General features: G+C 40.4%; 2 protein-coding genes across 2 annotated transcripts; one reads left to right on the top strand and one right to left on the bottom strand.

Annotated features, from left to right (window-relative positions):
- Positions 1-114: 114 nt before the first annotated feature.
- LOC134011102 (prostaglandin E2 receptor EP4 subtype-like) lies at positions 115-1,540 on the bottom strand. Its single transcript, XM_062450553.1, has 2 exons — positions 576-1,540; positions 115-494 (listed from the first exon to the last, which is right to left on the bottom strand). The coding sequence occupies exons 1-2, from the start codon at positions 1,353-1,355 to the stop codon at positions 147-149; spliced, it is 1,128 nt and encodes a 375-aa protein (XP_062306537.1). The 5' UTR covers positions 1,356-1,540; the 3' UTR covers positions 115-146.
- A 6,167-nt stretch (positions 1,541-7,707) lies between these two features.
- Positions 7,708-12,088, top strand: LOC134011363 (disabled homolog 2-like). The gene is made up of 9 exons (XM_062450961.1): positions 7,708-7,820; positions 8,786-8,931; positions 9,479-9,577; positions 10,099-10,230; positions 10,328-10,414; positions 10,700-10,747; positions 10,883-10,945; positions 11,052-11,142; positions 11,568-12,088. The coding sequence occupies exons 1-9, from the start codon at positions 7,730-7,732 to the stop codon at positions 11,951-11,953; spliced, it is 1,143 nt and encodes a 380-aa protein (XP_062306945.1). The 5' UTR covers positions 7,708-7,729; the 3' UTR covers positions 11,954-12,088.
- Positions 12,089-12,389: the final 301 nt, after the last annotated feature.

The following is a 12,389-nucleotide window of genomic DNA, read 5'->3' as shown; positions in this document are numbered from 1 at the left end:
TGAGCCCTTTTTTTCATTTAACAGTGCTCTGCCTTTTTAGAACAGCACGCATCCCTTCACTCAACCCCACACGTGAAATAAGAAACAGAACCAACATATGTTGTAACTGACATATTTAATGGAGTGTCACTGTTGAATAGATCGGTTTAAGGTAAATGTGTTGGAGTAGGTTTAGCTTTAGTGGCGTAGGTTACCATGACAGGAATCTGTGCACTGATGGTAGAGCTGCACATTGCCTCCAAGACGTGAGTGTACTTGTTAGTGTCACACACGTTTTCTGGGTAAACGTAACTCCTCTGCGGGCTAGCCGAAACGGCTCCTTGGCGACTGTGACAAACCCTTTTACACAAGACCCGAATCTTCCAAAAGAGAGTCCTTCTAAGGAGAATATATATCCAGGGGTCCAGAATGGCGTTCACAGAGGCAGCCCGAATAGCCGTCAAATCTGCCTGGAAATTATCTTGTAGTGTTATCTGGTTAACAAATACGCGTACCTAAAAGAAAACAAGAACCGACACTTATTTTCTCCCTTTCAGATAATAACCTTAAATTAATTGATAACCATTATAACTTACCACCAATGGCGCAGAGAAGCTTAAAACCACCACAGAGATCACCATGAGAACAATCATCATTTGAACCTCTGCGCCTGATGAGATTGCCTTCCATCGTTCTCGCGCACTTCCCCGTGTGACGGATTTTTGGATTGTAGTCCGACGCATGATTATCAGAGTCCCACAAACGGTAAAGTTTAAGACTATGGTTATCAATATGAGAAGAAAACTCACACTTCCATATAAGAAAGAATATGTGGCAGGTAAAGGTTGTTGTGTCCTCCAGTCAATGAAGCACCATGTGTGGGACGATTGAGGAATGCTGTTCGCCATACCCATCATTGGAAGACAACAAAAAACTACATTTGCTATATAGATTAAAAACAGGAACTGGCGTGCAAAACATCGATCAACTCCCCATCTTTGATAAGTGTACGGATGGCACATGGCTAAGTATCGCTCAGCAGACATTGCGCATGTAATACTTAGTCCAAGGACGCCAAAAAACAGTAAGAGAAATGCATGGAATTCACAGAGGTGCCTGTCTTCGAGTACCTTTGCATTAAGATAAGTAGCGATAGTGATTGGGCTAGCAAGACATGTCCCAAGCAGATCAGTTACAGCCAAACCGCATACTAGTGAGTAAAACGCAGACGATTTTTGCTCTTGTTTAGATCTGGAAAGGGCGACTATTGCTATAGTATTTCCAATTACGCCAACTGCAAACATGAGGACAGGCACAGCCATCGTTGCAACAGTCCCATCATCTGTACCGTGCGAGTTGTTCAGTGTGTCGTTCATGGTGTCCAGTAATCAATTATCAATTATTTTTCCTTTGGGTTATTTTATGTATTTATTCCGAAACAATCCATCTGCATCCATGGGAAATGTAGGCTATGAAAGTCGCCCCATCCTTCAAGATCGCACCCTTGTAACTTCTTGTTCAATACTGCAACTGGAACGGGTAAGCTCGCTCTTCGCACATGTAGTTTGGCTTCCAAGCAGTAGCTAATATCCGCACTGGACAAGGAGAGATAGTGCAGTGGGAAGGACTTCATTTCCTTTCCTTATCCCACAGTGTTGTCGTCACCAAGTTTAAGCATAATCTGGCCCTTGGGAGGTCAGAATTTCCGAAGTATTGCCCCACATGATAATGCATTGCAATACATGCATGTTTATTTTATAATAACAGTTACTCATATTCACAGTGGCCATAGACATTCCAATTGCTAAACTTTACAAACAAGTAAACCAACCCCCTTTCAAAGGATCAGTTGATCCTCAATCCTGCAACTGCAACTCTTTGTTTGAGGGAATAGTTCAACCAATTTAATAGGGTATTTTAGCATGCTCCCAATCACACCTACGGTGTAAGTTTCCAACACAGTGTCTCCAAAACAAACTTCACAGCTTTGTGCTAAACAAAGATGGCTGTAAATGGCTGTTACTGGGAGGTCAGCTGTGATGGAAGGAGAACACAAGATATTGGTGCACTCAGCTGTCTGACTCTCTCCCCAGCACATTCATTACTGGATGACAAATGTTTACATTCAGAACTGGTGTGGCACGATTCACGTCTCGTTCCATCCTTAAAAGACAAAGCACGATACCTCAGTGAGAGGTATGACATCAGAGCTGTGTGACAAGGAGAGCTTTTTTGTAAACAGAACGGATCGCCTGAATCCAGTATATATCAACAGTGCTCATAAGTGTTACTGCACTCTAACTGCAATATCTTCAAGACAACTCATTTATTCTTTTGATGGTTCATTCCCAATAAGTGTTTTTTTTGTTTCTTAGAAGGATTGCAACTTGATACTATATAATTTCAACAATGTAAGATCAAAGTTTTAAAAAAGTAAAACATTTTAAATGTTTCAAGTTCAAAGTGACAACTTTTTTTCTTATCAACATGTTTTGTTGAGAAATGTGTATCAACAGTTAAAAATGGCTTTTAGTCAAAATCATGGAGTTGTAATTTTCAAATATGTAACTATTACATAGGCTGAAATAATACTTCTTTTGTCTCGGTTGTCTCACTGTGCAAATTGAATAAGAAGGGTTCCCACGAGTGCAAGTTAAAGTCCGGTGCTCATTATGCAGGCCCGTAGATACAGGAGGGGTTCGGGAAGTTCGAGTCCCGGGGGGAGGGGGGGATGGGACTGCAAAAAAGGCTAGACTTCCACTAGGCTAGCGAAGTGCCTGCTATGTCAAGTACTGCCTGCCATTTCAATGACCTGTAACATGAAGGATTCTGATGTCATAACTTCCAGGAAGTTATAGACCTGAGAATGACGTGTATAGTCAAGAAGAAGACTGTATGCAGCTGTGCTTCCATGTTAGAAGCACTACGGTCTCAAGTTCAGTTCACCAAACACTATGTGTTTTCAGGCTTAATTTGGTTCAGTTTCAGTAAGGAGATGCTTAAACTGTGTTTACTGAAATTCTCTATAGAGAAAACTCAGTTGATCATGACTCAGGATCATGCTCTTTCATTTGATCTGATTAGACTAAACTCTACACTGAGATGCACCATTTTTTTTTTTATTAAAACAGACAGATAGCCTCGATACAGCTTTACAGAACAGGTATTGATCTGTTCCATTAGATTCAGTGCCTGTATACATTCTAATTTGGTGAGTTCAGATGTCAGCCGGAAGTCCTTTGTTCACAGTCTTGTCATTAGAGTAAGTGCACCTTATATATCTGCATGGACTACGACCATATTTATAATGGCTGCTATAGATGACTTTGATGGCCTTGGATCGTTGTTGATTGGTTTGTTTGATGTGTTTTGAATGTGTCTTTTGTTTTTATGTTCTGTGCTGTACCCTAAATTTCCTCTCGGAGGACATGAACATGTCTTAGTCTTAAGTATGTCTAAGTATGATATCTCACTATATAAGGCAGTGTTTATTTTAACCTGCATACTATTTGGCAATTTGCCTCACATTGTGCAGGCTTCACAGTACACAAACATTACTGTTCTTTGACCACACAGTAATGAGTTGTAAAGTGATTCATTATCCTTCCTATAATGCTAAATTGAACTTTTCTACACTTTTGCGAAACTGAGTCATCACTATTGAAGAACATGGGAAGCACTTCACCCTGTTGGTCATTAGAATTGCTCATACTTTGGGTCCCAGCCAACGTATTTGTTCCTCAAACTCATCCTCTGATGAGTCATCATAGCTTTAATTTAATTGATCTCCACTGACAGAATGAGTAGAATGAGAGGTGACCCACCAAATCCTTTTCAAATACAAAAGACAACAGCATTAACATTTATAGGAAACTAAAGGGTGGATTTGTTTTTTATCAGAAGTGGGCCTAGTCTCAACTATTAATCACAAACTAGTCCACATTCACAGTAAACCGGATATTACACTACTGTGCAATAAAGGACATTGAAGTGTTAAATCATATCCTCAGGCCACATACTTTAGTCTTTGTTTGTGTTTGTACTTTTCATTCTAATTCTAATTCCCCAGTTATTTAGAAGATGATTGAAGAAAATACTCTGTGATATCTTTAATATGCAAGGCTTTGCTGAGAAACCATTGCACAACAACAGCCTTCCCAACAGGTTTATTACATTTACATTTAGTCATTTAGCAGACGCTCTTATCCAGAGCGACTTACAGTAAGTACAGGGACATACCCCCCGAGGCAAGTAGGGTGAAGTGCCTTGCCCAAGGACACAACGTAATTTTGCACGGCCGGGAATTGAACTGGCAACCTTCTGATTACTAGCCCGCTTCCCTAACCGCTCAGCCACCTGACTCCCCCCTTATTAAGATTTAAAAGAAGCCAGATTCCGTTTATGTTGTCATAGACACTAATTAAAGCAGAGTTCATGGGAGAACAGTAGTTCATGAGATGGATGATGTATTGTACAATATATTAAACATTGTAGGGTGATACACATGTTAAGGATAGATTATTAAAATTTTAACGTGAACTTTCCTATGTTTTTCATTGCTCGTTGTAGGGACATGCTGTAGGCTATTACCATTTAATATAACACTGGATTGCATTCACTTACACCCATATTGGCAATGCCTCTACTGACTGCCTTTATGTTATTGCAAGTTTTCCTCACAATACATTACCCACTATAGCAGTAATCCCCATTAAGATGGCAATACTGTCCTTAAATCTTTTTTGTGCAGTTCAATGCATTCCAGCAGAGGTTAATACATCGCTGATGAGGCATCTGCTTGACCTTTGGCTCCGACATGTTTCACACGACTCTGGAGGTTTGAGTCGAGCCAAGGAGTAGAGCTGACCGACATCCTGGCAGGTGAGATGCAACCATTTTCATTTCGTAAACATCCCGTTGTCTTTTTTTTCTGTTTATCCGTACGTTATCGGAGGGACTGATTTGACATGGACCATCATGTTTTGGCAGTGTTCTCCTCCATTTAATCTCAAACTGGAGCTACTGTAGCTGATGCATGCAAGATCTCATGGAGGCCAATATAGACGTTCCCACCCTCCCTGCATATCTGTGTTCCTTCAGATTCATAAACAACAGTAACAGCTGCACATCATTATGGAGTCAGACCAAGATGCCACTAAGACGGCTGTGAGCTCTCCCAAGGACCAAGGACCTGTCAAGACGTGGCCCTCTTACAGAAAAAATCCTCAGGAATCTGAAAAGGAATCTTGTTTATTGTGTTGAGAAAAACAATCAAAATGGTTTTGTTTATAATTACATAATTCAAATGAAAGAATTGTGGGTGGTGGTGTGAATATGCATAGTAAAATAAAGTTGATGTGACAAGTAGTGATATAGTGACTTAGTGAAAAAATATTAAGTCATAAAAGGGTTAGGTTGGTTCTTTAGCATGCACAATACTGAAACTGCACTGAAAATAATCTTTTTACAATGCAGAATTTGTTGATAGATTCGGTAGAATAACATTTTTTGTTATGCAGACATTTATAAATACATAAGTCTTCTCTCAGAAGCTAAGAGTTTCTGTTTAGAAGAAGTGGACTCTAAAGTTTATGAATTAACATCCGCTCTGGTGTTTAAACAAATAAAACACAGTTGTTTAGGTCAATGTACTGATCAAAACATAAATGTTGCATAATGTCATTTCAGCCACGCTGCTTGTTAACTATTAACCGTCTGGGGCAGAGTTCTTGTATTTTATAGAAATGTAACAACCTTCATAATTTTAATTTGCTCTCATAAAGAACATTTTCTAACCACATCAAATTACATGCATCTGTAGGGCTTTATTTGATATATGCTGTACCCTCTCAAATGTATGTAGAATGTACAATTCTGATCAATGTTGAAAAGCTGTTACAAAGCCAAACCCAAGTTTATCAATGCCGCACCCCCCCCCCCCCCCCCCCAACCCAGTAAACGGCACGTCAATGCCGTTACAATGCAATTGTGAATACACACAAACGCAATACCTTTTTTATGCCAGCAGAGGGCGCCGAACACAAAAATGCCGGAAAGTGCCGCCCCTCTCTTCATGCTGCCCGTGCCAGAGCCCGTCTCTGCCCGTGCCTAGAACTTCTGCAGCAGAAGAAAATACTGCATGATCTGCCACGTGTTCACCTTCCGCTGATGTGAGTCACTCAGCCGAATAGAGAGAACATGGCCTTGTTCAGTCTTTGGGTGTTTGATTGTTTGTTTGACATTATTGTTGTCAATAGTTATCGCTTCGCGGATGGATTCAAATTGCGAGTGTGAAAACTATAATAAAAATCAATCTAAATCCTGTACCCAGCCATTGCTGAATGTCCGTGGGCTTCAAGGGATTTATAGTTTTTAAATTGTTCACTGGTATAAGCGCTTATACCATAAACAAGATAGTTTACCATATCCAGGTATGAGGATTGAGGTAAGAATACCTAGTGACTGTGTATAACCTGTATGAGACGAATAAAACTGCTTGTATTTTGATCCAGCCACGATTAAATAATTTACCACAATCTTAAGTGGGCCTACTCTCAACTACTAATCACAAACTAGTCCAGCTTCACAGTAAACCGGATATTACACTACTGTGCAATAAAGGACATTAAAAGTGTTAAATCATATCACCAGGCCTCATACTTCGGTCTTTGTTTGTGTTTGAACTTTTCATTATAATTATAATTCCCCAGTTATATAGAAGATGATTGAAGAAAATACTTTGTGATATATTTAATATGCAAGGCTTTGCTGAGAAACCATTGCACAACAACAGCCTTCCCAACAGGTTTATTAAGATTTAAAAGAAGCCAAGTTCCATTTGCGTTGTCATAGACACTAATTAAAGCACAGTTCATGGGAGAACAGTAGTTCATGAGATGGATGATGTATTGTACTATCTATTAAACACTGTAGGGCAATACACATGTTAAGGATAGATTATGAAAATGTTATCGTGAATGTTATCGTGAATGTTTTTCCTCGCTCCTTGGAAGGACATGCTGTGGTACCATTTGATATAAAACTGGATTGGATTCACTTACACCCATATTGGCAATGCCTCTACTGACTGCATTCATGTTATTTCAAGTTTTCATCACAATACATTTCCCACTATAGCAGTCATTCTCATTAAGATGACAATACTGCCCTTAAATCCTTTTTGTGCAGTTAAATCAGGGATTAAAACCTCAAGTTCCCATGTAGTTATGCATTCCAGCAGAGGTTAATACATCACCGATGAGGCATCTGCTTGACCTTTGGCTCCGACATGTTTCACACGACTGGAGGTTTAAGTCGAGCCAAGAAGTAGAGCTGACCAACATCCTGACAGGTGAGATGCAACCATTTTCATTTCGTAAACATTTGAAAGAGAAAATAATGAATCCTGTTATCTTTTTTTTCTGTTTATGCGTATGTTATCGGAGGGACTGATTTGACATAGACCATCATGTTTTGGAAGTTTTCTCCATTGAATCTCAAACTGGAGTTACTGTAGCTGATGCATGATAGATTACATTTAGTCATTTAGCAGATGCTCTTATCCAGAGCGACTTACAGTAAGTACAGGGACATTCCCCCGAGGCAAGTGCCTTGCCCAAAGACACAACGTCATTTTTAGCACAGCCGGGAATCAAACCAGCAACCTTCTGATTAATAGCCCGATTCCCTAACCGCTCAGCCATCTGACTCACAGATTCTCTTCAGATTCACAAACAACAGTAACATCATTATGGAGTCCGACCAAGATGCCACTAAGACGGCTGTGAGCTCTCCCAAGGACCAAGGACCTGTCAAGACGTGGCTCTCTTCCAGCAAAAGAGGTAGGAAATCCTCAGGAATCTGAAAAGGAATCTTGTTTATTGTGTCGAGAAACACAATCAAAATGGTTTTGTTTATAATTCAAATGAAAGAATTGTGGAGGGTGGTGTGAATATGCATAGTAAAATAAAGTTGATGTGACTAGTGATATAGTGACTTTGTGAAAAAATGTTAAGTCATAAAAGGGTTAGGTTGGTTCTTTAGCATGCACAATACTGAAACTGCACTGAAAATAATCTTTTTACAATGTAGAATTTGTTGATAGATTCGGTAGAATAACATGTTTTGTTATGCAGACATTTATAAATACATAAGTCTTCTCTCAGAAGCTAAGAGTTTCTGTTTAGAAGAAGTGGACTCTAAAGTTTATGAATTAACATCCGCTCTGGTGTTTAAACAAATAAAACACAGTTGTTTAGGTCAATGTACTGATCAAAACATAAATGTTGCATAATGTCATTTCAGCCACGCTGCTTGTTAACTATTAACCGTCTGGGGCAGAGTTCTTGTATTTTATAGAAATGTAACAACCTTCATAATTTTAATTTGCTCTCATAAAGAATTGATGAGAGCATTTTCTAACCACATCAAATTACACGCATCTGTAGAGCTTTATTTTATATATTCTGTACCCTCTCAAATGTATGTAGAATGTACAATTCTGATAAATGTTGAAAAGCGTTACAAACCCAAGCCATTTCCCATTTCACAGCAGTATGACACTCTGACACATTCCCCACACACAGTGTCATTACTGGAAGTGACAGTGATGAAACATTGACTATGGCAAGGACAGTCAGGAGGTCCCTCTTAAACAAGCCAAACGCTGACGCAGCAGAGACACAAACACACACACACACACACTGCAGGAGTCAAGTTAGAGCGAATGACTGTAGGTTTGTTCTGTATGGTCCATGGATCCACTTCAACCCCCGTCAGACATTGTGTGTAACATTCATGTTCTCAGGCGGGGTCAATCCGAAGGCAGTCATAGACGTTACCTCACGTTTCCAAGGAGACGGGGTTCGTTTTAAGGCCAAGCTTATTGGCGTAGATCCGGTTCAAGAACCTCAGGGGGACAAGATGTGTCTGGACTCCATGATGAAACTGAAGGTAGCCTGTGGAAAGACTGTCCAGAGTACTATGCCCTATTACCATACCAGCACCAAAGCAACATTTGATTCGTTTCTGACTTTCGCTTGCGAATCTCCTTGCCATTAGAGAGAATGCATGTTTTATTTTCAGTCTGGTAGCCGATTATTAATTTAAGAAATACACTTAACAGTTCATTAATCAATCTGGTCACAGGAAACACATAAAAGTACTTCCAAGTACTTCTCTAATGTTATGATAAAGGCCAATTTTGAGGACCACCATGAAACTCTTTGGTATAGACAATACAGCTGTCCAGCAGGAAACCCTGCTGCTAATCTGATGTTGTGTGTGTTGTGTCTGTGTGTCTGTGTGTGTGTGTCTGTGTGTGTGTGTGTGTGTGTGTCTGTGTGTGTGTGTCTGTGTGTGTGTGTGTGTCTGTGTGTCTGTGTGTCTGTGTGTCTGTGTGTCTGTGTGTCTGTCTGTGTGTGTGTGTGTCTGTGTGTGTGTGTCTGTGTGTGTGTGTCTGTGTGTGTGTGTGTGTCTGTGTGTGTGTGTTTACTCTCAGGGCCAGGAGGTGGCAGGCAGGAGTCAGGGTAAACACAAGCAGAGGGTATGGCTAAAGGTCTCCACTGCTGGCCTGAAAATTGTAGATGAAAGGACAGGGGTAAGTACCACATCACTTCTTTCTCACAACTGTAATGGAACTCTTTAATCCCATTCAGGCCCAAGAGAACGGACTGGGAATTATTTGAAAGCTGCAAGAAATTGTGGTACAGCTGAAACAATGGGAAATGGAGAAGACATGACACAAGTTTTTTTCTCCCTCTCTCTCCAGGGGATGTTAAAGCCCACATATTTGTGATATCTTCTTAGAAAATAGTTGAACGTGGGGAGCGCTACAGGGTTAGGGCAGACATGAGTCATGGAAAATGTTTACTCTTCTTATCATTTTTCTTTATTCTTAAAATAATTTTATTATCATGGGTTGCTTTTGTATTATAAATGATTTGAGAGAACTTCCATACAGTAGAACCCATTTTTGGTAATATAATCTGTACACTCAAAGGAGACATATGTGGTTTAAAGACTGGGCAGCTCATCCCTGCCCCAACATTTATTTTAGATGTTATTTTCGTTAGGGCGTTCTCATAAGCGTTCTCACTCTTCTCTTCTCCTTCTCGAAAGGTTGTGGAGCACGATCACGAGTGTGGGAGGATCAGCTCCTTGAGGAAGGACGAGTCAGATCCAAGAGCTCTCTCCTACGTCTACCACAGCGATGGATCCTACAAACTCTTCTACATCAAGATGGCTAACCTGGTGCGTGTTTTGGCTAGGAGGAGCTCCTTGTGTTGAACTGTTGGGCCCACATTATAGTGGTAATTAATTGTTCACAGGAATGTTTGGTCACTAACAGGCTGACCCTGTCCTTACTGACATCACAGAAGTGTGTCAAAGTCTGGACGAAGTGGCAGAAAATAACGAAGTAACACAAGCAACTGATGTGAGTTAATTGGCGTCAGGGAGGGAGTCAGATGGCTGAGCGGTTAGGGAGTCGGGCTAGTAATCTGAAGGTTACCGGTTCAATTCCCGGCTCTGCCAAATGACCTTGTGTCCTTGGGCAAGGCACTTCACCCTACTTGCCTCGGGGGGAATGTCCCTGTACTTACTGTAAGTCGCTCTGGATAAGAGCGTCTGCTAAATGACTAAATGTAATTGTATGTTTATATTTTTACATTTCTGTTTGTGACACTTCTCACTTTTGATGCTATTTATTTATTTATGGTAGACTGGCTCCTTGTTACTACTTGATGAAGATGCAACCAGTCCAACAAAGGTATAAAAAAAATGTTTAATAAAGAAAGATGAGGGGATGTTTCAGTATCAATGTGCTCAACCATTTAACATATGCTTAGGCAGAAACACAAAGAAGACTTTTGAACTCTGACGACTGTTGATTTCCTCTGTTAAGGGCCTGGATGATCTGGACATCTTCAACCCCAGGCCTAGCTCTCCGACAGGTCAACCGACGCAGGTGGCGTAGATACCACATTGATAAAGATGACATGGTACGGTGCTTTGATGCAGGACTTGCTCCTTCATGCTGATTGACCATCCATGGTTCTGGGTTGGTTTTGTAGGTGTCCTCCAGGGAGGAGCTGATGGACATCTTCTCCTTACGTCTGGAGGACCCACCAGCTACCTGTGAAAACTCAGATATGAACCTACCAAGTGAGTTATCACCTAGAAAACACATTCTGGTCCCCTATACAGCCTCTGACTGTTAACTCGTATTCAATGCTGCTACGATTACATAGGCCTACATACCTAGTATGAATGTAACGTCAAATATAATGTCATACAAACGAAATGCAAGTAAGTGTGACTTAAGACTGATTTGTTTACTGTTATTAAATGGTAGTTTTTTATATACAGTTGTTGTCACTGACATTTAATTGTTGTTATAAGGATCGTAAGCAGGGCAATCCTGTATACAATATATACAGGGCTGTATACAATACACTGTATATATGAGGCTTCAGCCTTGACAAGATGTTGAAATAAAATACAAATACAACCACCCACCTTTCAAAGTCAAATATCATTTATTAAGAAAAGCTACACAAATTTGTATAACTCTTTCTAATGTATTCAAGGATCTCCACAACAAACCCCATCACTATCTCAGATCCTCTACACCCATCCAATAGGGGGCTCTCCCTATACATCACCAACCTCCATCCCTTGGGGCCAGCAAGGGCCCTTCTCGACCCCTCCAAGCATGGCTTGGGGAGCTCAAGCCCCAGGCCAGTGGTCCCCCCAGCCTGGTGTGGCAGCATGGCCACCAGGTGGCATGATATCTCATGGGGGAGCTCAGATGCAGGGCTATGGACTGGGAGTGATGAACTCTCAGCTGGGAGGTCAGTGGGGTCAGACTACAGCCAGCTATCCCCCAGCTGCCATCAACTACATCCCCTTTGGTGGAGAAGGAGTACAGCAGCCTGTCTCTCCTACAACCATTAACAAACCTCCACTGGGGTGAACTTACTGAGAAAGTTGCTATTTTCTGTGATGTTTTTATAAGGTGATTTAAAATGTTTTGGTATAGGCCTGGCACTTGTATTTTTTCAAAAGTTTTTTTCCTGATTATAATCTTGAGATATATTGTCAATCGAAAATTATTCTGAATTCTGATTTAAATAGGTTAAATATGGTATTCTGCTGATTTTTATGGAGGTGGGATGATATAACTGTTTACAAACTGATGACAAATGTGTCTTTTGATAAATTATGAATTTATCATGTCATGTTCTAATTTTATTACGTGTCTAGATGAGAGTTGTCCTTAGAAATCTACACTCTCGTGTTAATTGATGACATATTGGTCAAATTGATATGTGTGTTGAGGTTGTATTTAGGCTTTCTGAGAAGGCTATATAAACATATATTAGAAGTTGAAATAGACATTAGAGACATTC

The sequence above is a fragment of the Osmerus eperlanus genome, chromosome 24 (assembly GCF_963692335.1).
Source record: "Osmerus eperlanus chromosome 24, fOsmEpe2.1, whole genome shotgun sequence".
NCBI classification, from domain to species: domain Eukaryota; kingdom Metazoa; phylum Chordata; class Actinopteri; order Osmeriformes; family Osmeridae; genus Osmerus; species Osmerus eperlanus.
The sequence above is the reverse complement of the archived record's forward strand: the minus strand, read 5'-3'. Positions and strand labels throughout refer to the sequence as shown.